The 25,000-nt window shown below is 41.2% G+C and overlaps 1 protein-coding gene across 2 annotated transcripts in view; it reads right to left on the bottom strand.

Annotated features, from left to right (window-relative positions):
- LOC139417429 (regulator of G-protein signaling 17-like) overlaps positions 1 to 25,000 on the bottom strand; it is a 133,091-nt gene that overhangs the window by 13,380 nt on the left and 94,711 nt on the right. Inside the window, exons 4-5 of one of the 2 annotated variants that reach the window (XM_071166711.1) lie at positions 24,445 to 24,513; positions 9,158 to 9,392 (exon numbers count right to left, since the gene is read on the bottom strand). In XM_071166711.1, the coding sequence (XP_071022812.1) occupies positions 9,158 to 9,392; positions 24,445 to 24,513 (304 nt within the window). Of the gene's footprint in view, positions 1 to 9,157; positions 9,393 to 24,444; positions 24,526 to 25,000 lie in introns of both variants that reach the window. The other variant, XM_071166710.1, reaches the window with a different exon arrangement.

A 25,000-nucleotide genomic window follows, 5' to 3' on the forward strand; every position in this document is an offset into this window, starting at 1 on the left:
AATCAATCATAATCACTAGTTAAGTACACATGGTTGATGATATTACTAGATATTATCTAGCGTGTCCTGCGTTGCATATAATCTGACTGAGCATACAAGCATACATGTATCTAAGTATCTGACTGAGCTTTGGTAGGCAGAAGCAGGCGCGTAAACATTCATTCAAACAGCACTTTCGTGTGTTTTGCCAGCAGCTCTTCGTTGTGCGTCAAGCTTGCGCTGTTTATGACTTCAAGCCTATCAACTCCCGAGATGAGGCTGGTGTAACCGAAGTGAAATGGCTAGCTAGTTAGCGCGCGTTAATAGCGTTTCAAACGTCACTCGCTCTGAGCCTTCTAATAGTTGTTCCCCTTGCTCTGCATGGGTAACGCTGCTTCGAGGGTGGCTGTTGTCATTGTGTTCCTGGTTCGAGCCCAGGTAGGAAGCTATACTGTTACACTGGCAATACTAAAGTGCCTATAAGAACATCCAATAGTCAAAGGTTAATGAAATACAAATGGTATAGAGGGAAATAGTCCTATAATTTCTATAATAACTACAACCTAAAACTTCTTACCTGGGAATATTGAAGACTCATGTTAAAAGGAACCACCAGCTTTCATTTTAGCTTTCTTACATAGCACATATTGCACTTTTACTTTCTTCTCCAACACTTTGTTTTTGCATTATTTAAACCAAATTGAACATGTTTCATTATTTACTTGAGGCTAAATTGATTTTATTGATGTATTATATTAAGTTAAAATAAGTGTTCATTCAGTATTGTTGTAATTGTCATTATTACAAATAAATACAAATTGGCCGATCTAATCGGCATCGGCTTTTTTGGTCCTCCAATAATCGGTATCGGCATTGGAAAATCATAATCGGTCAACCTCTAGTTCACACCCTCTTAAGCTTTAGCCCCACCAATCTCGTTTCACTCCCGGAGCGCGCACTCAACGGTCTGGCCAATGATTTGTTTACCTCTGGAGAACATGAAACCAGCCTAACCAGCTCTGCTGGCAACAATTTCATTACGCTCTTTTGCATTTACTGACTCCAGCCATATTCAACAGGTGTTGTACACTTTAGCTTAATGGAGCTAGCTAGCTAGGTAAACAATGAAGCTAGCGAGGTAAACAATGAACCTAGCTAGGTAAGCAATGAACCTAGCTCAGTAAACAATGAACCTAGCTCGTTAAACAATGAACCTAGCAAGGTAACCAATGAACCTAGCTAGGTAAACAATGAACCTAGCTCAGTAAACAATGAACCTAGCAAGGTAACCAATGAACCTAGCTAGGTAAACAATGAACCTAGCTAGGTAAGCAATGAACCTAGCTCGGTAAACAATGAACCTAGCTCGGTAAACAATGAACCTAGCTCGTTAAACAATGAACCTAGCAAGGTAACCAATGAACCTAGCTAGGTAAACAATGAACCTAGCTTGGTAAACAATGAACCTAGCTAGGTAAACAACGTGTAAGAGCACACACGTCACGTAACGTTAGCTAGTTAAACAATAAAGAACATAGTGCCAAATCATGTTGTTACTGGCCTGCATGAATATGCTGGGAGCTAACCAACCAGGTACAATGTTAGCTAGCTAACATTAGACTCTAACTAGCAAAGCAAATGGTTTCCTGTATACGAATAATAACGTCATACACGTTAGCTTGGGAGCCAGCCAGCTAACGTTAGCTAGCTAACTGAAATTATTTAGTATTTTTCATGTTGACATCTCGACATCCGACTGAGAATATCTACACTGTCCCCTTTCATATACCAGCTCAGAGGAAGAGGAAATCGTTTATTTGTCTGAATAGGCCAAAAAATGTGGGGTGTGAAACCTGACACTTCAAGTCAGCTCCACTGAGAGAGTGGAAACATAGAGCTGACAGGTGGGGCTTTCTGGGACTATAAGGCATTGGACCATACAACGTTTACAGAGCGCTTTGCACACCAAAACGTCAGTAGGAACCGGTCCAGAACCGCTTAAAGTCCCCTATATTGGGGACTTAACATCTAAATTTGTGTTTTAGTCACAGCGCAGTGAATTAATTCCAGGGATAACACTCCAGGATTGATCCCCACTTGTGACTATCAACAAAATATGGTAAAACTATGTTTGTTCAATAAATGTCTAATTAAATAGTAATGTGATTCAAAATAATTGACATGTGTTTTTCTACATGAATTGTTGTACAACTTACTTCCTCAACCTTTAAATAACACATACACATGAAAGAAACCTCCATGGACTGTTCAAATTGGAGAATTGGAAACACTCCTAAGCAGATCAAACCCTTTTCAAACAAACCCACAAACCTTGTTATCAAAAGAGCCAGAGACAACAACTTCAATGGACAACATACATTCTGCAGTTAGTGAACTACAGTAGCAGGGACCGAGCGTTATGTAAACAAAGGTTACGACGTCTTTAAATATAATTTTTCTATCTATACATAAACAATATAAAGGAAGTGAACGTTGAACCAAAAAAAAATACAAGAAACGTTTCATAAAGTAGAAACCCTGTAAAATGTATTCAATTATTAAATCATTTTCACACATTTTCAATAAAAACAATGTATTTTCCATAAAGTTTATATTTTATAAAGTTTAAGGTCGGGCGTTTATTTATTAAGGATTATTGAATGTCACACATTCTATTGCACTATATATTCTAACCAAACCTGCATTACCAGTTCTTATCAGTAGGTGTCACTATGCCAGTAGTTAGCTAGTCTAAAAAAGACTGATGCCAAGATGGCTGCCTGTCTCTGTATTTGTGAAAGTGATGGTGGTGCTAGAATCCATTCATTATTTCTTTCTGCATTAGCCATCCATCTGTAATGGTTGGACGAATGTGTTCATGTTGTCTGTGTAGCTCTGTGGTATTATAATCCATTAATTCTTCTTCTTCTCTGTGGCGTAATTTGTAGATTTTGTACTTTTTTTCAAGACAGTGAAATTTGCGTCAAAAACATTTGTGAACAATCACCTGCACGTGAAATAAAATGATACGCTAACTGGACTAACAAACTGGCTGACTAACGTGTTCAGGAACTTCAGTATCCCTTCGTTGTCAACACCACATGATTCCATCTTATTTATTCTGTTACCAAACATTTTATTCTGTGTGTCTAAATGACTAACGTTAGCTGCTGGGTACATGATGGTCGTTAGCGAGGTGGGTTTTGTTTCACTAACGTTAGCTGCTGGCTACATGATGGTCGTTAGCAAGGTGGGTTTTGTTTCACTAACGTTAGCTGCTGGCTACATGATGGTCGTTAGCGAGGTGGGTTTTGTATCACTAACGTTAGCTGCTGGCTACATGATGGTCGTTAGCGAGGTGGGTTTTGTTTCACTAACGTTAGCTGCTGGCTATATGATGGTCGTTAGCTGCTGGCTACATGATGGTCGTTAGCGAGGTGGGTTTTGTTTGACTAACGTTAGCTGCTGGCTACATGATGGTCGTTAGCGAGGTGAGTTTTGTTTGACTAACGTTAGCTGCTGGCTACATGATGGTCGTTAGCGAGGTGGGTTTTGTTTCACTAACGTTAGCTGCTGGCTACATGATGGTCGTTAGCGAGGTGGGTTTTGTTTCACTAACGTTAGCTGCTGGCTACATGATGGTCGTTAGCGAGGTGGGTTTTGTTTCACTAACGTTAGCTGCTGGCTACATGATGGTCGTTAGCGAGGTGGGTTTTGTTTCACTAACGTTAGCTGCAGGCTATATGATGGTCGTTAGCGAGGTGGGTTCTGTTTGACTAACGTTAGCTGCTGGCTACATGATGGTCGTTAGCGAGGTGGGTTTTGTTTGACTAACGTTAGCTGCTGGCTACATGATGGTCGTTAGCGAGGTGGGTTTTGTTTCACTAACGTTAGCTGCTGGCTACATGATGGTCGTTAGCGAGGTGGGTTTTGTTTCACTAACGTTAGCTGCTGGCTACATGATGGTCGTTAGCGAGGTGGGTTTTGTTTCACTAACGTTAGCTGCTGGCTACATGATGGTCGTTAGCGAGGTGGGTTTTGTTTCACTAACGTTAGCTGCTGGCTACATGATGGTCGTTAGCGAGGTGGGTTTTGTTTGACTAACGTTAGCTGCTGGCTACATGATGGTCGTTAGCGAGGTGGGTTTTGTTTGACTAACGTTAGCTGCTGGCTACATGATGGTCGTTAGCGAGGTGGGTTTTGTTTCACTAACGTTAGCTGCTGGCTACATGATGGTCGTTAGCGAGGTGGGTTTTGTTTCACTAACGTTAGCTGCTGGCTACATGATGGTCGTTAGCGAGGTGGGTTTTGTTTCACTAACGTTAGCTGCTGGCTACATGATGGTCGTTAGCGAGGTGGGTTTTGTTTCACTAACGTTAGCTGCTGGCTACATGATGGTCGTTAGCGAGGTGGGTTTTGTTTCACTAACGTTAGCTGCTGGCTACATGATGGTCGTTAGCGAGGTGGGTTTTGTTTCACTAACGTTAGCTGCTGGCTACATGATGGTCGTTAGCGAGGTGGGTTTTGTTTGACTAACGTTAGCTGCTGGCTACATGATGGTCGTTAGCGAGGTGGGTTTTGTTTGACTAACGTTAGCTGCTGGCTATATGATGGTCGTTAGCTGCTGGCTACATGATGGTCGTTAGCGAGGTGGGTTTTGTTTGACTAACGTTAGCTGCTGGCTACATGATGGTCATAGCGAGGTGGGTTTTGTTTCACTAACGTTAGCTGCTGGCTACATGATGGTCGTTAGCGAGGTGGGTTTTGTTTCACTAACGTTAGCTGCTGGCTACATGATGGTCGTTAGCGAGGTGGGTTTTGTTTCACTAACGTTAGCTGCTGGCTACATGATGGTCGTTAGCGAGGTGGGTTTTGTTTCACTAACGTTAGCTGCTGGCTATATGATGGTCGTTAGCTGCTGGCTACATGATGGTCGTTAGCGAGGTGGGTTTTGTTTGACTAACGTTAGCTGCTGGCTACATGATGGTCATAGCGAGGTGGGTTTTGTTTCACTAACGTTAGCTGCTGGCTACATGATGGTCGTTAGCGAGGTGGGTTTTGTTTGACTAACGTTAGCTGCTGGCTACATGATGGTCGTTAGCGAGGTGGGTTTTGTTTGACTAACGTTAGCTGCTGGCTACATGATGGTCGTTAGCGAGGTGGGTTTTGTTTGACTAACGTTAGCTGCTGGCTACATGATGGTCGTTAGCGAGGTGGGTTTTGTTTGACTAACGTTAGCTGCTGGCTACATGATGGTCGCTAGCGAGGTGGGTTTTGTTTGTTACCAACGCATATCCAGGTTGTATAAAAGAAGATTACTGTGTGACTCACGTGGAATTGGACTGTGGTTATGACTCATGATTGGGGTGGCAGGGTAGCCTAATGGTTAGAGCGTTGGACTAGTAACCGTAAGGTTGTAAGTTCGAATCCCCGAGCTGACAAGGTCTGTCATTCTGCCCCTGAAAATAAGAATTTGTTCTTAACTGACTTGCCTAGTAAAATAAAGGTACAATAAAAATGACTCATGATTGCCGGTGTGCCGGTAATATGGTAACCGTAACAACCAAACCTAGTTGTTGAGGTGGTTTTGTCAGCTGTAGCTAGGAGACCACTGTGACAGTCAAGTTAAGTCTAATACTAGATTCAGTTAAGGTGGGAGTGTTTTGTTTTCAGTTACAGTTTGAGAACCAGCTTTGTGAGACTTTTATTTTGAATAAATATGCCAGCCTGGTTTGTGTGCCCTCATTGCCATCCTATCAGCCACCTACCAGCCACGCCTAGCAAGTTGTTACTCATTGTTTATACAACGGGTGGGTCTAATCCTGGTTGGTTAAAACCGCATTCCAGCCGGTGTCTATTCCACAAGTTACCACCGGATAAATCTATGACCTTAAAATGCCTATTTACTCTGTTCCATCTGACTGCGCAATCCACTGTCTCATCAGCCCAATCCACTGTCTCATCAGCCCAATCCACTGTCTCATCAGCCCAATCCACTGTCTCATCAGCCCAATCCACTGTCTCATCAGCTCAATCCACTGTCTCATCTGTCCAATCCATGTCTCATCAGCCCAATCCACTGTCTCATCAGCCCAATCCACTGTCTCATCAGCTCAGCCAGGTACTTTGTGTACTAGGATCTACACCGTAAAAAACATCTAGACATTATCTCCCATTTCTTTTTGAACTAGCAATTGATTTTCAACAGTGGAGATTTGTCTCTCTCCGACATTTGCGACATTGTTTCAATATTTAAATGATGTCTCCAGCTGTCCTCATTGTAATGAAGGAAGGAGGCAGACAGGCTGGCATTTTGTTCTCAGCCAGTCGAAATCATGAATCAGCATTCTACTTTTATGGATATACACAAAGAAAAACACTAAATCCAGCTAGTTTGCTGTTATTCCATCTTCAGTTTGAAGTGATTGTGTTGTGTAGTTGGCTATCTTTTCTGAAAAGTGGCCTGGCAAGTGAGCAAATGATCTGTACCAGGCAAAATCTCACATTATTGTTATGGAACAAACAAACGCAGCTACTTTGCTGTTATTCTGGCTGAGCTGTTTAACATCACTGTGTTAGCCAATGTTGGCTAGCTAGCAAGCAAGGGATAAGAACGTTGCCAGCCATCATGGAAACGGAACATTTAGAGCGAACGATTGGGTCGGGTCCATAGATACAGAACAACAAGACTGAACGATTGGGTCGGGTCCATAGATACAGAACAACAAGACTGAACGATTGGGTCGGGTCCATAGATACAGAACAAACAGACTGAACGACTGGGTCACGTCCATAGATACAGAACAAACAGACTGAACGACTGGGTCGCGTCCATAGATACAGAACAAACAGACTGAACGACTGGGTCGAGTCCATAGATACAGAACAACAAGACTGAACGACTGGGTCGGGTCCATAGATACAGAACAACAAGACTGAACGACTGGGTCGGGTCCATAGATACAGAACAACAAGACTGAACGACTGGGTCGCGTCCATAGATACAGAACAAAATGACTGAACGACTGGGTCGAGTCCATAGATACAGAACAACAAGACTGAACGACTGGGTCGGGTCCATAGATACAGAACAAACAGACTGAACGACTGGGTCGAGTCCATAGATACAGAACAACAAGACTGAACGACTGGGTCGGGTCCATAGATACAGAACAACAAGACTGAACGACTGGGTCGGGTCCATAGATACAGAACAACAAGACTGAACGACTGGGTCGCGTCCATAGATACAGAACAAAATGACTGAACGACAGGGTCGCGTCCATAGATACAGAACAAAATGACTGAACGACTGGGTCGAGTCCATAGATACAGAACAAAAAGACTGAACAGACTGGGTCACGTCTCTGGAAACCGAACCAATAGAATGAACGACCAGCCGGATTGGTTAGCAACCCTAGATTTGTTTTGGGACTATATCTTCTAGGAAGATGTTATAGTATCAACAAATTAATCCAAATATATATTTTTAATAAAAATATGTTGAATATGTTGATCATTCTTTAGGTTGCAGCAAATGTTCTCATAACATAAAAATAAATAAATAATATAAATAAATAATATAAATAAATAATATAAATAAATAATATAAATAAATAAATAATAATATAAATAATAATATAAATAAATAAATAATATAAATAAATAATATAAATAAATAAATAATAATATAAATAATAATATAAATAAATAATATAAATAAATAAATAATAATATAAATAATCATATAAATAAATAATATAAATAAATAATATAAATAAATAAATAATAATATAAATAATAATATAAATAAATAATATAAATAAATAATATAAATAAATAAATAATAATATAAATAATAATATAAATAAATAATATAAATAAATAAATAATATAAATAAATAATATAAATAAATAATATAAATGAATAAATAATATAAATAAGTAATATAAATAAATCATATAAATAAATAATATAAATAAATAATATAAATGAATAAATAATAATAATATAAATAAATAATATAAATAAATAATATAAATGAATAAATAATATAAATAAGTAATATAAATAAATCATATAAATAAATAATATAAATAAATAATATAAATGAATAAATAATAATAATATAAATAAATAATATAAATAAATAATATAAATGAATAAATAATATAAATAAGTAATATAAATAAATAATATAAATAAATAATATAAATAAATAATATAAATGAATAAATAATATAAATAAGTAATATAAATAAATCATATAAATAAATAATATAAATAAATAATATAAATGAATAAATAATAATAATATAAATAAATAATATAAATACATAATAATAATAATATAAATAAATAATATAAATACATAATAATAATAATATAAATAAATAATATAAATAAATCATATAACTCGTATAAATAAATAAATATTAATAACAATATAAATAATAATATAAATAAATAAATAATATAAATAATAATATAAATAAATAAATAAATACTGTCGAAGCCAGTGTTTGGAGGATATATTTGCACGGTTTGCTAACAACACCCATTCTAATATATCCTTCAAACATCTGCTTCTCTGGCAGGGAGAGAGTGAGGGATAGGGAGGAAGAGAGTGCATCTGCTTCTCTGTCAGGGAGAGAGTGAGGGATAGGCAGGGAGAGAGTGAGGGATAGGCAGGGAGAGAGTGAGGGATAGGGAGGGAGAGAGTGAGGGATAGGGAGGAAGAGAGTGCATCTGCTTCTCTGGCATTATCACTTAAATAACCATCAGTACAACTGCACCGTTTCTGTGTTGTGGGAACAATTTGCCGCAAACTAAGGAATGTTCTGAGTTTGGAGGGGCATGGAGTAGTCTTTCCAATTTGAGACGTGAAATTGAGGAGTACTTGTACTTCTATGGAAGAGTATAGACATGTAGAAGAGGATAGACACATATGGAGAAGAGGATGACAAGTATGAGGAAGAGGACGAGAGATATGGAGAAAAGGATGACAGATATGGAGAAGAGGATGACAGATATGGAGAGAGTATGGAGTCAGAGGAAAGGGGAGAAAACAATAGTTTTTTGGAGGAGGAGATGGAGAGGGGAGAAAACAATACCTTTTTGGAGAAGATGGAGAGGGGGAGGAAGAGGAGAGAACAGAAGAAAAAGTGCACTACATACCTCTTTGGGGGACAGGATAGAGATGTAGTCCTCGTAGATCATGCGTGCTTTCTCCTCTACTGTGTTCTTGTTCATCTCCTGTTTGAGGTCTTCACAGGCCAGCCAGAACAACATGTTCTCCTCGCTGTACTCAGTCCTTAAGAACTCTCTGAACACGTTCCGACCTGCAGGATTCTTCATCAGCTTATCGAACGACTGAGCCCAGACACTTATCTCATCTAATGTTGGTTTGGTGCTGGGGGGTGGGAGGGAGAAAGAGGTTTAACTACTGATCCCAGACCATTATCTCATATAATGTTGGTTTGGTGCTGGGGGGTGGGAGAGAGAAAGAGGTTTAACTACTGAGCCCAGACACTTATCTCATCTAATGTTGGTTTGGTGCTGGGGGGTGGGAGAGAGAAAGAGGTTTAACTACTGATCCCAGACCATTATCTCATCTAATGTTGGTTTGGTGCTGGGGGGGTGGGAGAGAGAAAGAGGTTTAACTACTGATCCCAGACCATTATCTCATCTAATGTTGGTTTGGTGCTGGTGGGTGGGAGAGAGGGAGAGAGTGAGGGATAGGGAGGGAGAGAGTGCGGGATAGGGAGGGAGAGAATGAGGGATAGGGAGGGAGAGAGTGAGAGATACGCAGAGAGAGAGAGTGAGGGATAGGGAGGGAGAGAGCGAGGGATAGGGAGAGAAAGTGAGGGATATGGAGGGAGAAAGTGAGGGATAGGAAGGGAGAGAGTGAGGGATAGGGAGAGAAAGTGAGGGATATGGTGGGAGAGAGTGAGGGATTGGGAGATAAAGTCAGGGATATGGAGGGAGAAAGTGAGGGATAGGGAGGGAGAGAGTGAGGGATTGGGCGAGAAAGTGAGGGATATGGAGGGAGAAAGTGAAGGGATATAGGGAGGGAGAGAGTGAGGGATTGGGAGAGAAAGTGAGGGATATGGAGGGAGAAAGTGAGGGATAGGGAGGGAGAGAGTGAGGGATAGGGAGGGAGAGAGAGAGAGAGAGAGAGAGAGAGAGAAAGAGAGAGAGAGAGAGAAAGGGAGAGAGAGAGAGAGAGAGAGAGAGAGGGGGATATTGCATTTATCAATATTGCATAGAAATTATTCTAAAATATTACTTAAGTATAGAAAAAGTGTGATTTATCAAACAACCTTATGATTCTCACACTGGTAGGAGATAACCATTGATAAATACCAACTGTTCTCAGCCTCAGTGCTCCTGCATGACTTTGGCTATTTCACCCCTAATTAACCATATAGGGTCTAAATCACCCCATTAAAGCCTGTGAGAATATACAACGCCGTGAAATAGCTTTGAAAGGCGCAAAACAAAAATGCGATTGAGTGTTATTTGTTTGTTTGTTTGTGTTATTAGTTGAGTGTTATTTGTTTGTTTGTTTGTGTTATTAGTTGAGTGTTATTTGTTTGTTTGTTTGTGTTATTAGTTGAGTGTTATTTGTTTGTTTGTGTTATTAGTTGAGTGTTATTTGGCTCAGTTGTGGCTTACCCAGTAAATATTAAAGCATACAGTAATTAGTGAGCACGTTTCTCTACTCTACTTTTGGCTCTACACTCCAATAATTTTGGATTTGAAATCAAACAATGACTATGAGGTTAAAGAGCAGACCGTCAGCTTTGAACCATTTAGACATTTGAAATGGGCACAAATGAACTTATATGTGTATTAAAGAAGTAAAAAAGTATTTTATTCCAATATGCATAGAATGCAATGACTACATCAAGCATCATAACTTTGTTGGTGTCACGTCCTGACCTTAGTTCCTTTGTTACATTTCTTGTTTAGAGTTGGGGTGGGCATTCTATGTGTTGTTCTAGTTTTGGTTTTCTATGTGTTTGGCCTGGTATGGTTCCCAATTAGAGGCAGCTGTCAATCGTTGTCTCTGATTGAGAACCATATTTAGGCAGCCTGTTTTCCCACTTTTGTTTGTGGGTGGTTGTTTTCTGTTTAGTGTGTTTTGCACCTGAGCTGACTGAGCTGTTTCGGTTCTTCTTTTGTTGCTTGTTTGATAGTGTTCAGTTTTACCATTAAAATGATGAACACTTACAGCGTTGCACCTTGGTCCTCACCTTCTTCCCACGACAGCCGTTACAGTTGGATGCATATGATGTTGGTTTTGGTCGTGTTCAGATTATTTTGTGCCAAAACGAAAATAATAAAAAGCTTCTAATTGCTTCATTCATTCATTCACCCCCCCCCCTCCTCTCCCCTGTAACTATTCCCCAGGTTGTTGCTGTAAATTAGAATGTGTTCTCAGTCAACTTACCGGTAAAATAAGGGTTCATAAAATAACTAAATAAAGTATACATTTTTGGGGTCTTTTTACAAATTTTAAATAATAATTTTAAAAAGGTAAATCATGTAATGTGTCATTTTGGAGTCACGTTTATTGTGAATAGAACATGTTTCTAAACACTTCTACATGAATGTGGATGCTACCATGGTTACGGATAATCCTGAATGAATCGTGAATAATGACGAGGGAGACACACAAATATCACGTACAGTGTCTTGCCAAAGTATTCACCCCCCTTTGGCATTTTTCCTATTTTGTTGCCTTACAACCTGAAATTAAAATAGATTATTTTTTTGGTGGGTTTGTATCATTTGATTTACACAACATGCCTACCACTTTGAAGATGCTAGATATTTGTTTTTATTGTGAAAGACAAGAAATAAGACACAACAAAAATAAGAAAACTTGACCGTGCTTAACTATTCACCCCCCCCCAAAGTCAATACATTGTAGAGCAATTACAGCTGCAAGTCTCTTGGGGTACGTCTCTATAAGCTCGGCACATCTAGCCACTCTGATTTTTTTCCTCCCATTTATTTGCCAAAGCTCCACAGCGGACATTGGAGTATCTATCCACAGGACCACTTTAAGCCGTACACTCCACAGAGCTGGGCTTTACGGAAGAGTCCGGGCTTTCCAAACATTCTAAAGAGCACACGTCAACTGGGCACGTTCAGCCCTTACAGACCTCCAAATGTCCTCGATGCAAACTCTGAGGGCACACAATTATAATTCTGAATTATGGCACAGCTATTGTTAGCCTATTTCACTGTGGGAAAAGGGGGTGCTGTAATATACATGTCATGTTGATATGATTTTCAGTCTGTTTCCATATAACTGGTTTCCAGGGATCACAAGGAAAAATCATCTAAAAAGAATATCCACGTGTATTTACAATCCCCTTCTACAAACTGATTACTCATTTACCTAGATTTTAATCACTTTATAAATTCAGTGCATGGAGATTATATCGGGAAAAAGGAAAGTGTTTCTCCACTTGGAACCGGCTGGTTTGCTCGACCTTATTCGCGGTTTCTTCGCCCGTAAAAGTGGTGGGAATTATGAGGGAATTAAGTAAAGGTCAGAATATGATGTAACTGTAGACACACCTTAATTTCTTTGATCTCCTAAGCAAAAAGCGGGTGAATAGCGTGCTATTCTCCTGCTTAAATTCAAGGTCAGAATACGCACAGAGAGAGAAGGGTGTAAAAAAGTGAATTTACGCGCTTAACTCAGGTCTGAAATCAGGGCCTATATGAATAGTTTAGTTCCAAAACGATATAAAAAAAACCACTATGGCTGTGTTTACCACAAGGAAAGCACAATTCTGATACGTTTTCTACTAATTGGTCTTTTGACTTCAGATCTTTTTTTCAAAGCTGATCTGATTGGTAAATGTTTTTGATCAGAATTGGGCTGCCTGTGTAAACAAGGCCTTTGAAGCTCATTTCTGACGCTTTCCTATTTGAAATAGTCTACATAGAAATACAATGAATTTTTACACTGCATTTTAACTCCCAGGATGCAATGCTCCACCAAAAACAGTGGTTAGCAAGCCCAGACAAACGCGAAGTAGTCTAAATATATTGTTGTCATAGCTATGAGTGCATTTTCACTTTTGGAATGTAGTCGTATTATAATGCCCACCGGGAATGCTCAGTACAGTATCTTCATGTCATTGTCACTTAGCAACTATTTGGATTTAGTCGTTAGTAGAATAATTTCATGTGTAAAATAGTTGTTGTTTTTGGAACTAAACCTCCCTTACACTGCTTTGTAAAACCATTTGCATAGTTGTTTCGGTGAGCTGGCCCTCATCCGCTCTGTAATCAAAGTATTCCCATAGTTGTTTCGGTGAGCTGGCCCTCATCCGCTCTGTAATCAAAGTATTCCCATGGTTGTTTTTGGGTGAGCTGGCCCTCATCCGCTCTGTAGTCAAAGTATTCCCATAGTTGTTTCGGTGAGCTGGCCCTCATCCGCTCTGTAATCAAAGTATTCCCATAGTTGTTTCGGTGAGCTGGCCCTCATCCGCTCTGTAATCAAAGTATTCCCATAGTTGTTTTTGGGTGAGCTGGCCCTCATCCGCTCTGTAATCAAAGTATTCCCATAGTTGTTTTTGGGTGAGCTGGCCCTCATCCGCTCTGTAATCAAAGTATTCCCATAGTTGTTTCGGTGAGCTGGCCCTCATCCGCTCTGTAATCAAAGTATTCCCATAGTTGTTTCGGTGAGCTGGCCCTCATCCGCTCTGTAATCAAAGTATTCCCATGGTTGTTTTTGGGTGAGCTGGCCCTCATCCGCTCTGTAGTCAAAGTATTCCCATAGTTGTTTCGGTGAGCTGGCCCTCATCCGCTCTGTAATCAAAGTATTCCCATAGTTGTTTCGGTGAGCTGGCCCTCATCCGCTCTGTAATCAAAGTATTCCCATAGTTGTTTTTGGGTGAGCTGGCTCTCATCCGCTCTGTAATCAAAGTATTCCCATAGTTGTTTTTGGGTGAGCTGGCCCTCATCCGCTCTGTAATCAAAGTATTCCCATAGTTGTTTCGGTGAGCTGGCCCTCATCCGCTCTGTAATCAAAGTATTCCCATAGTTGTTTCGGTGAGCTGGCCCTCATCCGCTCTGTAATCAAAGTATTCCCATAGTTGTTTTTGGGTGAGCTGGCCCTCATCCGCTCTGTAATCAAAGTATTCCCATAGTTGTTTCGGTGAGCTGGCCCTCATCCGCTCTGTAATCAAAGTATTCCCATAGTTGTTTCGGTGAGCTGGCCCTCATCCGCTCTGTAATCAAAGTATTCCCATAGTTGTTTTATCAACAAGCTGCGGGCGCGGATGTATGATGGCAGCATTCGCGCAAAAACTGCGAAACACCGCATTTAATTATGGCAAGGTGAACGTAACTGAACTAAATGACTATCGCTCCGTAGCACTCACTTCTGTCATCATGAAGTGCTTTGAGGGACTAGTCAAGGATCATATTTGTATTTCTAATTTATTATGGATTCCCATTAGCTGATGCCAAAGCAGCAGCTACTCTTTCTGGGGTCCCACAAAAATGAAGGCAGTTTATACCATTTTTAAAACGTTATAATACATTCACAACACACTGTGTGCCCTCAGGCCCCTACTCCACCACTACCACACATCTACAGCACTAAATCCATGTGTATGTAAAGTACGTATGTTATCGTGGGTTTGTATACTTGTGTCTGTGCCAATGTTTGTGTTTCTTCACAGTCCCCGCTGTTCAATAAGGTGTATTTTTATCTGTTTTTTAAATCTGATTTTACTGCTGCATCAGTTACCTGATGTGGAATAGAGTTCCATGTAGTCATGGCTCTATGTAGTACTGTGGAATAGAGTTCCATGTAGTCATGGCTCTATGTAGTACTGTGGAATAGAGTTCCATGTAGTCATGGCTCTATGTAATACTGTGGAATAGAGTTCCATGTAGTCATGGCTCTATGTAGTACTGTGGAATAGAGTTCCATGTAGTCATGGCTCTATGTAGTACTGTGGAATAGAGTTCCATGTAGTCATGGCTCTATGTAGTACTGTGGAATAGAGTTCCATGTAGTCATGGCTCTATGTAATACTGTGGAATAGAGTTCCATGTAGTCATGGCTCTATATAGTACTGTGGAATAGAGTTCCATGTAGTCATGGCTCTATGTAGTACTGTGGAATAGAGTTCCATGTAGTCATGGCTCTATGTAGTACTGTGGAATAGAGTTCCATGTAGTCATGGCTCTATGTAGTACTGTGGAATAGAGTTCCATGTAGTCATGGCTCTATGTAGTACTGTGGAATAGAGTTCCATGTAGTCATGGCTCTATGTAATACTGTGGAATAGAGTTCCATGTAGTCATGGCTCTATATAGTACTGTGGAATAGAGTTCCATGTAGTCATGGCTCTATGTAGTACTGTGGAATATAGTTCCATGTAGTCATGGCTCTATGTAGTACTGTGGAATAGAGTTCCATGTAGTCATGGCTCTATGTAGTACTGTGGAATAGAGTTCCATGTAGTCATGGCTCTATGTAATACTGTGGAATAGAGTTCCATGTAGTCATGGCTCTATATAGTACTGTGGAATAGAGTTCCATGTAGTCATGGCTCTATGTAGTACTGTGGAATAGAGTTCCATGTAGTCATGGCTCTATGTAGTACTGTGGAATAGAGTTCCATGTAGTCATGGCTCTATGTAGTACTGTGGAATAGAGTTCCATGTAGTCATGGCTCTATGTAATACTGTGGAATAGAGTTCCATGTCGTCATGGCTCTATATAGTACTGTGGAATAGAGTTCCATGTAGTCATGGCTCTATGTAGTACTGTGGAATAGAGTTCCATGTAGTCATGGCTCTATGTAGTACTGTGGAATAGAGTTCCATGTAGTCATGGCTCTATGTAGTACTGTGGAATAGAGTTCCATGTAGTCATGGCTCTATGTAGTACTGTGGAATAGAGTTCCATGTAGTCATGGCTCTATGTAATACTGTGGAATAGAGTTCCATGTAGTCATGGCTCTATATAGTACTGTGGAATAGAGTTCCATGTAGTCATGGCTCTATGTAGTACTGTGGAATATAGTTCCATGTAGTCATGGCTCTATGTAGTACTGTGGAATAGAGTTCCATGTAGTCATGGCTCTATGTAGTACTGTGGAATAGAGTTCCATGTAGTCATGGCTCTATGTAGTACTGTGGAATAGAGTTCCATGTAGTCATGGCTCTATGCAGTACTGTGGAATAGAGTTCCATCCAGTCATGGCTCTATGTAGTACTGTGGAATAGAGTTCCATGTAGTCATGGCTCTATGTAGTACTGTGGAATAGAGTTCCATGTAGTCATGGCTCTATGCAGTACTGTGGAATAGAGTTCCATCCAGTCATGGCTCTATGTAGTACTGTGGAATAGAGTTCCATGTAGTCATGGCTCTATGTAGTACTGTGGAATAGAGTTCCATGTAGTCATGGCTCTATGTAGTACTGTGGAATAGAGTTCCATCCAGTCATGGCTCTATGTAGTACTGTGGAATAGAGTTCCATGTAGTCATGGCTCTATGTAGTACTGTGGAATAGAGTTCCATGTAGTCATGGCTCTATGTAGTACTGTGGAATAGAGTTCCATGTAGTCATGGCTCTATGTAGTACTGTGGAATGGAGTTCCATGTAGTCATGGCTCTATGTAGTACTGTGGAATAGAGTTCCATGTAGTCATGGCTCTATGTAGTACTGTGGAATAGAGTTCCATGTAGTCATGGCTCTATGTAGAACTGTGGAATAGAGTTCCATGTAGTCATGGCTCTATGTAGTACTGTGGAATAGAGTTCCATGTAGTCATGGCTCTATGTAGTACTGTGGAATAGAGTTCCATGTAGTCATGGCTCTATGTAGTACTGTGGAATAGAGTTTTGAGAATGACACAAATATTAATTTTCACCAAGTCTGCTGCCTCAGTTTGTATGATGGCAATTTGCATATACTCCAGAATGTTATGAAGAGAGATCAGATGAATTGCAATTAATTGCAAAGTCCCTCTTTGCCATGCAAAAGAACTGAATCCCCCCAAAAAACATGTCCACTGCATTTCAGCCATGCACACAAAAGGACCAGCTGACATCATGTCATTGATTCTCTCGTTAACACAGGTGTGAGTGTTGACCAGGACAAGGCTGGAGATCACTCTGTCATGCTGATTGAGTTCAAATAACAGACTGGGAGCTTCAAAAGGACATCATTATTAAATACATGTATTAAAGTGGCCAGTGATTTGAGTCTGTATGTTGGCAGTGATGGCTGTATGTTAGTGACGGCTGTTTAACAGTCTACTGGCCTTGAGATAGAAGCTGTTTAACAGTCTACTGGCCTTGAGATAGAAGCTGTTTAACAGTCTACTGGCCTTGAGATAGAAGCTGTTTAACAGTCTACTGGCCTTGAGATAGAAGCTTTACTGGCCTTGAGATAGAAGCTGTTTTTCATTCTCTTGGTACCAGCTTTGACACACCTGTAGAACACCTGTCCAAAATCATCAGCCAAGAGCTGCCCAGTGACACGAGCCTACCAGACGAGCTAAATATGCTATGCTCGCTTTGAGGCAAGTAACACTGAAACATGCATGAGAGCATCAGCTGTTCCGTACAACTGTGTGATCACGCTCTCCGCAGCCGATGTGAGTAAGACTTTTAAACAGGTCAACATTCACAAGACCGCAGGGCCAGGCGGCAGAGTAGCCTAGTAGTTAGAGTGTTGGACTAGTAACCGGAAGGTTGCAAGTTCAAACCCCCGAGCTGACAAGGTACAAATTTGTCGTTCTGCCCCTGAACAGGCAGTTAACCCACTGTTCCTAGGCCGTCATTGAAAATAAGAATTTGTTCTTAACTGACTTGCCTGGTAAAAAAATAAATAAATAATTACCAGGACGTGTACTCCGAGCATGCGCTGACCAACTGGCAAGTGTCTTCGTTGACATTTTCAACCTCTCTCTGTCTGAGTCTGTAATACCAACATGTTTCAAGCAGACCACCGTTGTCCCTGTGCCCAAGAACAAGGTAACCTGCCTAAATGACTACCGACCCATTGCACTCACATCTGTAGCCAGGAAATGATTTGAAAGGCTGGTCATGGCTCATATCAACACCATCATCCCAGAAACCCTAGACCCACTACAATTTACATACCACGCAAACAGATCATCAGATGATGCAATCTCTATTGCACTAAATAATAATTAAAATAATTATATTCATGCCATTACACAACAGTGGTAGGCCTGATCACCGACAACGCTGTACTTGATGAATTTATGAAATTGCACCTTCCAATTATTGATAAACAAGCACCTGTTAAGAAACTGACTGTTAGAACTGTTAAGGCTCCATGGATTGATAAGGAATTGAAAAAATGTATGGTTGAAAGAGATGGGGCAACAGGAGTGGCTACTAAGTCTGGCTGTACATCTGACTGGCTGACTTAATGCAAATTGAGAAATGATGTGACTAAACTCAACACAAAGAAGAAGAAACTGTATTTTGAAACCAAGATCAACGATATAAAAAATGATGGAAAACACATTGGAGTACTTTAAATTAAATTTTGGGCAGGAAGACAAATTCAACTCCATCTTTCATCCAATCAGATGGCTTATTCATTACCAAACCATTTAATGTTGCCAATTATTTTAATTATTATTTAATTGGCAAAGTGGGCGAATTTAGGCAGGAAATGCCACCAAGAACAGTGAGCAATTTTATTCATACATAAAAAAACAAATAATGAAAGAAAAGCATTGTAAGTTTGAATGTTGTAAAGTTAGTGTGGGAGAGGTGGAGGATGTTTTGTTATCGATCAATGACAAACCTCCTGGCATTGACAATTTAGATGGAAAGCTACTGAGGATGGTAGCTGACTCTACAGCCACTCCTACTGAGGATGGTAGCTGACTCTATAGTCACTCCCACTGAGGATGGTAGCTGACTCTATAGCCACTCCTACTGAGGATGGTAGCTGACTCTATAGTCACTCCCACTGAGGATGGTAGCTGACTCTATAGCCACTCCTACTGAGGATGGTAGCTGACTCTATAGACACTCCTACTGAGGATGGTAGCTGACTCTATAGCCACTCCTGTCTATCATATCTTTAATCTGAGTCTAGAGGAAAGTCTTTGTCCTCAGGCCTGGAGAGAAGCCAAAGTAATTCCTCTACCCAAGAGTTGTAAAGTGGCCTTTACTGGTTCTAACATCCAACCTATCAGCTTAGCTCCAGCTCTTAGACAAATGGTTGTAAAAAATGGTGTTTGACCAAATACAATGCTATTTCTCTGTAAACAAATGAACAACATATTTTCAACATGCTTATAGAAAAGGGCACTCAACCATGTACTGCACTGACACAAATGACTGATGATTGGTTGAAGAAAATCGATAATAAAAGATTGTGGGAGCTGTACTGTTAGATTTCAGCCTTTGATATTATTGACCATAACTCGTTGTTGAAAAAACCTATATGTTATGGCTTTTCAACTTCTGCCATAATGTGTATTCTGAGCTATCTATCTAACAGAACTCAAAAGGTTTTCATTAATGGAAGCTTCTCTAATGTCAAACATGTAAAGTGTGGTGTACCGCAGGGCAGATCTCTAGGCCCTCTACTCTTTTCTATTTTTACCAATGACCTGCCACTGGCATGAAACAAAGCATGTGTGTTCATGTATGCTGATGATTCAACCATATACGCATCAGCAACCACAGCTAATGAAGTCACTGAAACCCTTAACAAAGAGTTGCAGTCTGTTTTGAAATGGGTGGCCAGTAATAAACTGGCCCTGAACATCTCTAAAACTAAGAGCATTGCATTTGGTACAAATCATTCCTTAAGGGCTAGACCTCAGCTGAATCTGGTAATGAATAGTGTGACTGTTGAACAAGTTGAGGAGACTAAATTACTTGGTGTTACCTTAGATTGTAAACTGTCATGGTCAAAACCTATAGATTCAATGGTTGTAGAGATGGGGAGAGGTCTGTCGTAATAAAGAGATGCTCTGCTTTTTTGACACCACACTCCAAAAAGCAAGTTCTGCAGGATCTAGTTTAGTCTAATCTTGATTATTGTCCAGTCGTGTGGTCCAGTGCTGCAAGGAAAGACCTAGTTAAGCTGCAGCTGGCCCAGAACAAAGTGCTAAATTTTTCTCTTAATTGTAATCACAGGGATGATATAAATACTATGCATGCCAGTCTCTCTAGGTTAAGAGTCTTCTTATGGCTGGGGGCAGTATTGAGTAGCTTGGATGAATAAGGTGCTCAGAGGTGCCCAGAGTAAACTGCCTGCTACTCAGTCCCAGTTGCTAATATATCCATAGTATTAGTATAGTTGGATAGAAAACACTCTGAAGTTTCTAAAACTGTGTGAATGATGTCTGTGAGTATAACAGAACTCATATGGCAGGCAAAACCTGAGAAAAATCCAACCAGGAAGTGGGAAATCTGAGGTTGGTTGTTTTTCAACTCATTCCCTATTGAAGATACAGTGGGATATTGGTCATGTTGTACTTCCTAAGGCTTCCACTAGATGTCAACCGACTTTAGAACCTTGTTTGATGCTTCTCCTGTGAAGTGGGGCCGAATGAGAGGGGAATGAGTCAGAGGTCTGCCAGAATGCCTTGAGCTCGTGACACTCGTTCACCTGAGAGCGAGCTCTGTTCCATCGCAATTCTAGAGACAAAGGAATTCTCCGGTTGAAGATTTATGTTAAAAACATCCTAAAGATTGATTCTATACAACGTTTGATGTGAGTGTCATCTGATGAATGTCATCAGTGTCATCTGAGTGTCAACTGATGAGTGTCATCTGATGAAGATCATCAAAGGTTAGTGATTCATTCTATCTCTATTTCTGATTTTTGTGACTCCTCTCTTTGGCTGGAAAAATGGCTGTGTTTTTCTGTGACTTGGCTCTGACCTAACATAATCGCTGGGGTGCTTTCGCCATAAAGCCTACTTGAAATCGGACACTGGGGTGGGATTAATAAGAAGTATATCTTTAAAATGGTGTGAAATACTTCTATGTTTGAGGAATGTTAATTATGAGATTTCTGTTGTTTTGAATTTGGCCCCCTGGACATTCACTGGCTGTTGTCATATCGATCCAGTTAACGGGATCTCAGCCCTAAGACGTTTTAAGAGTTGGGGAGAGACTGACTGCATCACTTCTTCTTTTTATAAGAAACATGAATGTGCTGAAAATCCCAAATTGTTTACATAGTCAACTTACACACAGCTCTGACATACACACTTACCAGACCAGGGGTCTTTTCACAGTCCCAAAATCCAGAAATAATTCAAGAAAAGCGTACAGTATTATATAGAGCCCTTATTGCATGGAACTTCCTTCCATCTCATATTGATCAAATGAACAGCAAACCTGGTTTCAAAAAACAGATAAAGCAACACCTCACGGCACAACTCCTCTCCCCCATTTGACCTAGATAGTTTGTGTGTATGCATTGATATGTAGGCTACATGTGCATTTAAATTTTTTTTATGTAGTCCTGTCCTTGAGCTGTTCTTGTCTATTGATGTTCTGTATTATGTCATTCTGTATTATGTTTCATGTTTTGTGTGGAACCCAGGAAGAGTAGCCGCTGCTTTTGCAACAGCTAATGGATTCTAATAAAATACCAAATACCACACCTGGACAAAAGGAACACCTATGTGAGAATGCTGTTCATTGACTACAGCTCAGCGTTCAACACCATAGTGCCCACAAAGCTCATCACTAAGCTAAGGGCCCTGTGACTAAACACCTGCCTCTGCAAACTGGATCCTGGACTTCCTGACGGCCCCCGGGTGGTAAGGGTAGGCAACAACACATCCGCCACGCTGATCCTCAACACTGGGGGCTTCTCAGGGGTGCGTGTTCAGTCCCCTGCTGTACTCCATGTTCACCCACGACTGCACGACCAGGCATGACTCCAACACCATCATTAAGTTTGCTGATGTCACAACGGTGGTAGGCCTGATCACTGACAACGATGAGACGGCCTATAGGGAGGAGGTCAGAGACCTGGCCGGGTGGTGCAAGGTGATCAACGTGATCAAGACTAAGGAGGTGATTGTGGACTACAGGAAAAGGAGGATGGAGAACGCCCCCATTATCATCGACGGGGCTGTTGTGGAGCAGCTTGAGAGCTTCAAGTTCCTTGGCGTTCACATCACCAACAAACTATCATGGTCAAAGCACACCGTGACAGTCGTGAAGCGGGAACGACAAAACCTATTCCCCCTCAGGAGACTGAAAAGATTTAGCATCGGTCCTCAGATCCTCAAAAGGTTTTACAGCTATACCATCGAGAGCATCCTGACGGGTTGCATCACTGCCTGGTGTGGCAACTGCTTGACCTCCGACAAAAAGGCACTACAGAGGATAGTGAGAACGGCCCAGTACATCACTGCCTGGCATGACAACTGCTTGGCCTCCGACCGCATGGCACTACAGAGTGTAATGCGTACGGCCCTGTACACCACCGAGGCCAAGCTTCTTGCCATCCAGGACCTCAATACCAGGCGGTATCAGAGGAAGGCCTTAAAAATTGTCAAAGACTCAGCTACCCTAGTCATAGACTGTGCTCTCGGCTACCGCACAGCAAGCGGTACCGGAGCACCAAGTCTAGGTCCAAGAGGCTCCTAAACAACAGTCTTATAGCAAACAAGCCATAAGACTGTTGAACAATTAATCAAACGACTACCCGGAAATATTTACATTGATTTGACTTACATTGACTCGATCATTCCTATGAATTATTCTGGATATAACAACAACACATCACTTTCCATACAAATCCTTTTTTTTGGGTCACTTTCTAGTTATAAAAAAAACAAACAGATATGGTGACAATCACATGGAGAGGTTTTAATGCTACCAATATTCACGTGCTTTATTATGTGTGCCTGCGTCGGCCTCGTAGGACACAGAAACATCACCATGCATCCAATCTATTTAGTCAGGCAAGTCCACGTTATCCTCACACAGTTTACAATATAATAGTGATTTGAAAATCAATGCATTGGCAAACCCCCCCAAAATATGCATTATTATATGCATTATTATATGCATTATATGCATTACTAACCCTAATGGCTTACTTTTTTTGACACTTTTAGCTCTTTTTAGTTGGACGGGGGGGGGGGGGGGGGGGTGTTATATATTAGGCCCTATATGTACATTTATATAAATTATACAATTGTATAACATTGAGGTCCGTAAAAAATTACAATCGAGTGCTTGCCAACGTCTGTACGAAACGTGCTAACAGGATGTATAGTACTCGACCTAGTGTTGCATTATGGGTAATGTGCATATAGTACACTGCATAGAAATCGTTTTTATTTTTGTTTTAAACCGTTTTGAAAATGTCCCACATTGGGTCCATTATTTATAGCAAGACCCAAAAACTCACAAAAAAATTATAATAATCTAGTACCAAACTGTCTTTCATATTCTAGTATAAAAAAAAGTACAGAAGTTTAGGGTGTAGGGGGTTAGGGTGTAGGGGGTTAGGGTGTAGGGGTTTAGGGTGTAGGGGGTTAGGGTGTAGGGGGTTAGGGTGTAGGCGTTAGGGTGTAGGGGGTTAGGGTGTAGGGTGTTGGGGGTTAGGGTGTAGGGGGTTAGGGTGTAGGGGTTAGGGTGTAGGGGGTTAGGGTGTAGGGGTTTAGGGTGTAGGGGGTTAGGGTGTAGGGGGTTAGGGTGTAGGCGTTAGGGTGTAGGGGGTTAGGGTGTAGGGTGTTGGGGGTTAGGGTGTAGGGGGTTAGGGTGTAGGGGTAAGGGTGTAGGGGGTTAGGGTGTATGGGGTTAGAGTGTAGGGGGTTAGGGTGTAGGGGGTTGGGGTGTAGGGGGTTAGAGTGTAGGGGTTAGGGTGTAGGGGGTTAGAGTGTAGGGGTTAGGGTGTAGGGGGTTAGAGTGTAGGGGTTAGGGTGTAGGGGGTTAGTGTGTATGGGTTAGTGTGTAGGGGTTAGGGTGTAGGGGGTTAGAGTGTAGGGGGTTTGAGTGTAGGGGTTAGGGTGTACGGGGTTAGGGTGTAGAGGTTAGGGTGTAGGGAGTTAGGGTGTAGGGGTTAGTGTGTAGGGGTTAGGGTGTAGTGGGTTAGGGTGTAGGGGGTTTGAGTGTAGGGGGTTTGAGTATAGGGGGTTAGGGTGTAATGGGTTAGGGTGTAGGGGGTTAGGGTGTAGGGGGTTAGAGTGTAGGGGGTTAGGGTGTAGGGGTCAGGGTGTAGGGGTTAGTGTGTAGGGGGTTTGAGTGTAGGGGTTAGGGTGTAGGTGGTTAGGGTGTAGGGGGTTAGGGTGTAGGGGTTAGGGTGTAGGGGGTTAGGGTGTAGGGGGTTAGGGTGTAGGGGTCAGGGTGTAGGGGTTAGGGTGTAGGGGGTTTGAGTGTAGGGGTTAGGGTGTAGGTGTCAGGGTGTAGGGGTTAGGGTGTAGGGGGTTTGAGTACTCACCAATCTTCACAGTTTTGAAAGGTCTCCAGGCGTGTCTCCAGGGATTTCCTACCTCTGTCCTCTTCATTCCTAACGGTGAGACTGCAAGGTGGTGAAACTACATCACAGCACTTATATAAACACACACACACACACACACACACACACACACACACACACACACACACACACACACACACACACACCACACACCACACACACACACACACACACACACACACACACACACACACACACACACACACACACCACACACACACACACACACACACCACACACCACACACCACACACACACAGGTTGGGCGGTATCCAGACGTTCATACCGTTTCTGTTCCATACCGTACTACCGGAAGTCCAAACACACAAGTCCAAACACATAAAAATATATATTTTTATGCACAAAACTATTCAGGCATCAAGAACGTTGATCCAGGAAGGAACTGATTGACACTGCTGTTACCACGAAGCATGTCGTCTAGCCACTTAGTTGGCAAACAAAATGCATAGCTGGTTGAGATGTCTTGTAGTTCCACTTAACTAGTTAGTCATACTGT

Source organism: Oncorhynchus clarkii, chromosome 9, assembly GCF_045791955.1.
Source record: "Oncorhynchus clarkii lewisi isolate Uvic-CL-2024 chromosome 9, UVic_Ocla_1.0, whole genome shotgun sequence".
In the NCBI taxonomy this organism is placed as follows: Eukaryota; Metazoa; Chordata; class Actinopteri; order Salmoniformes; family Salmonidae; genus Oncorhynchus; species Oncorhynchus clarkii.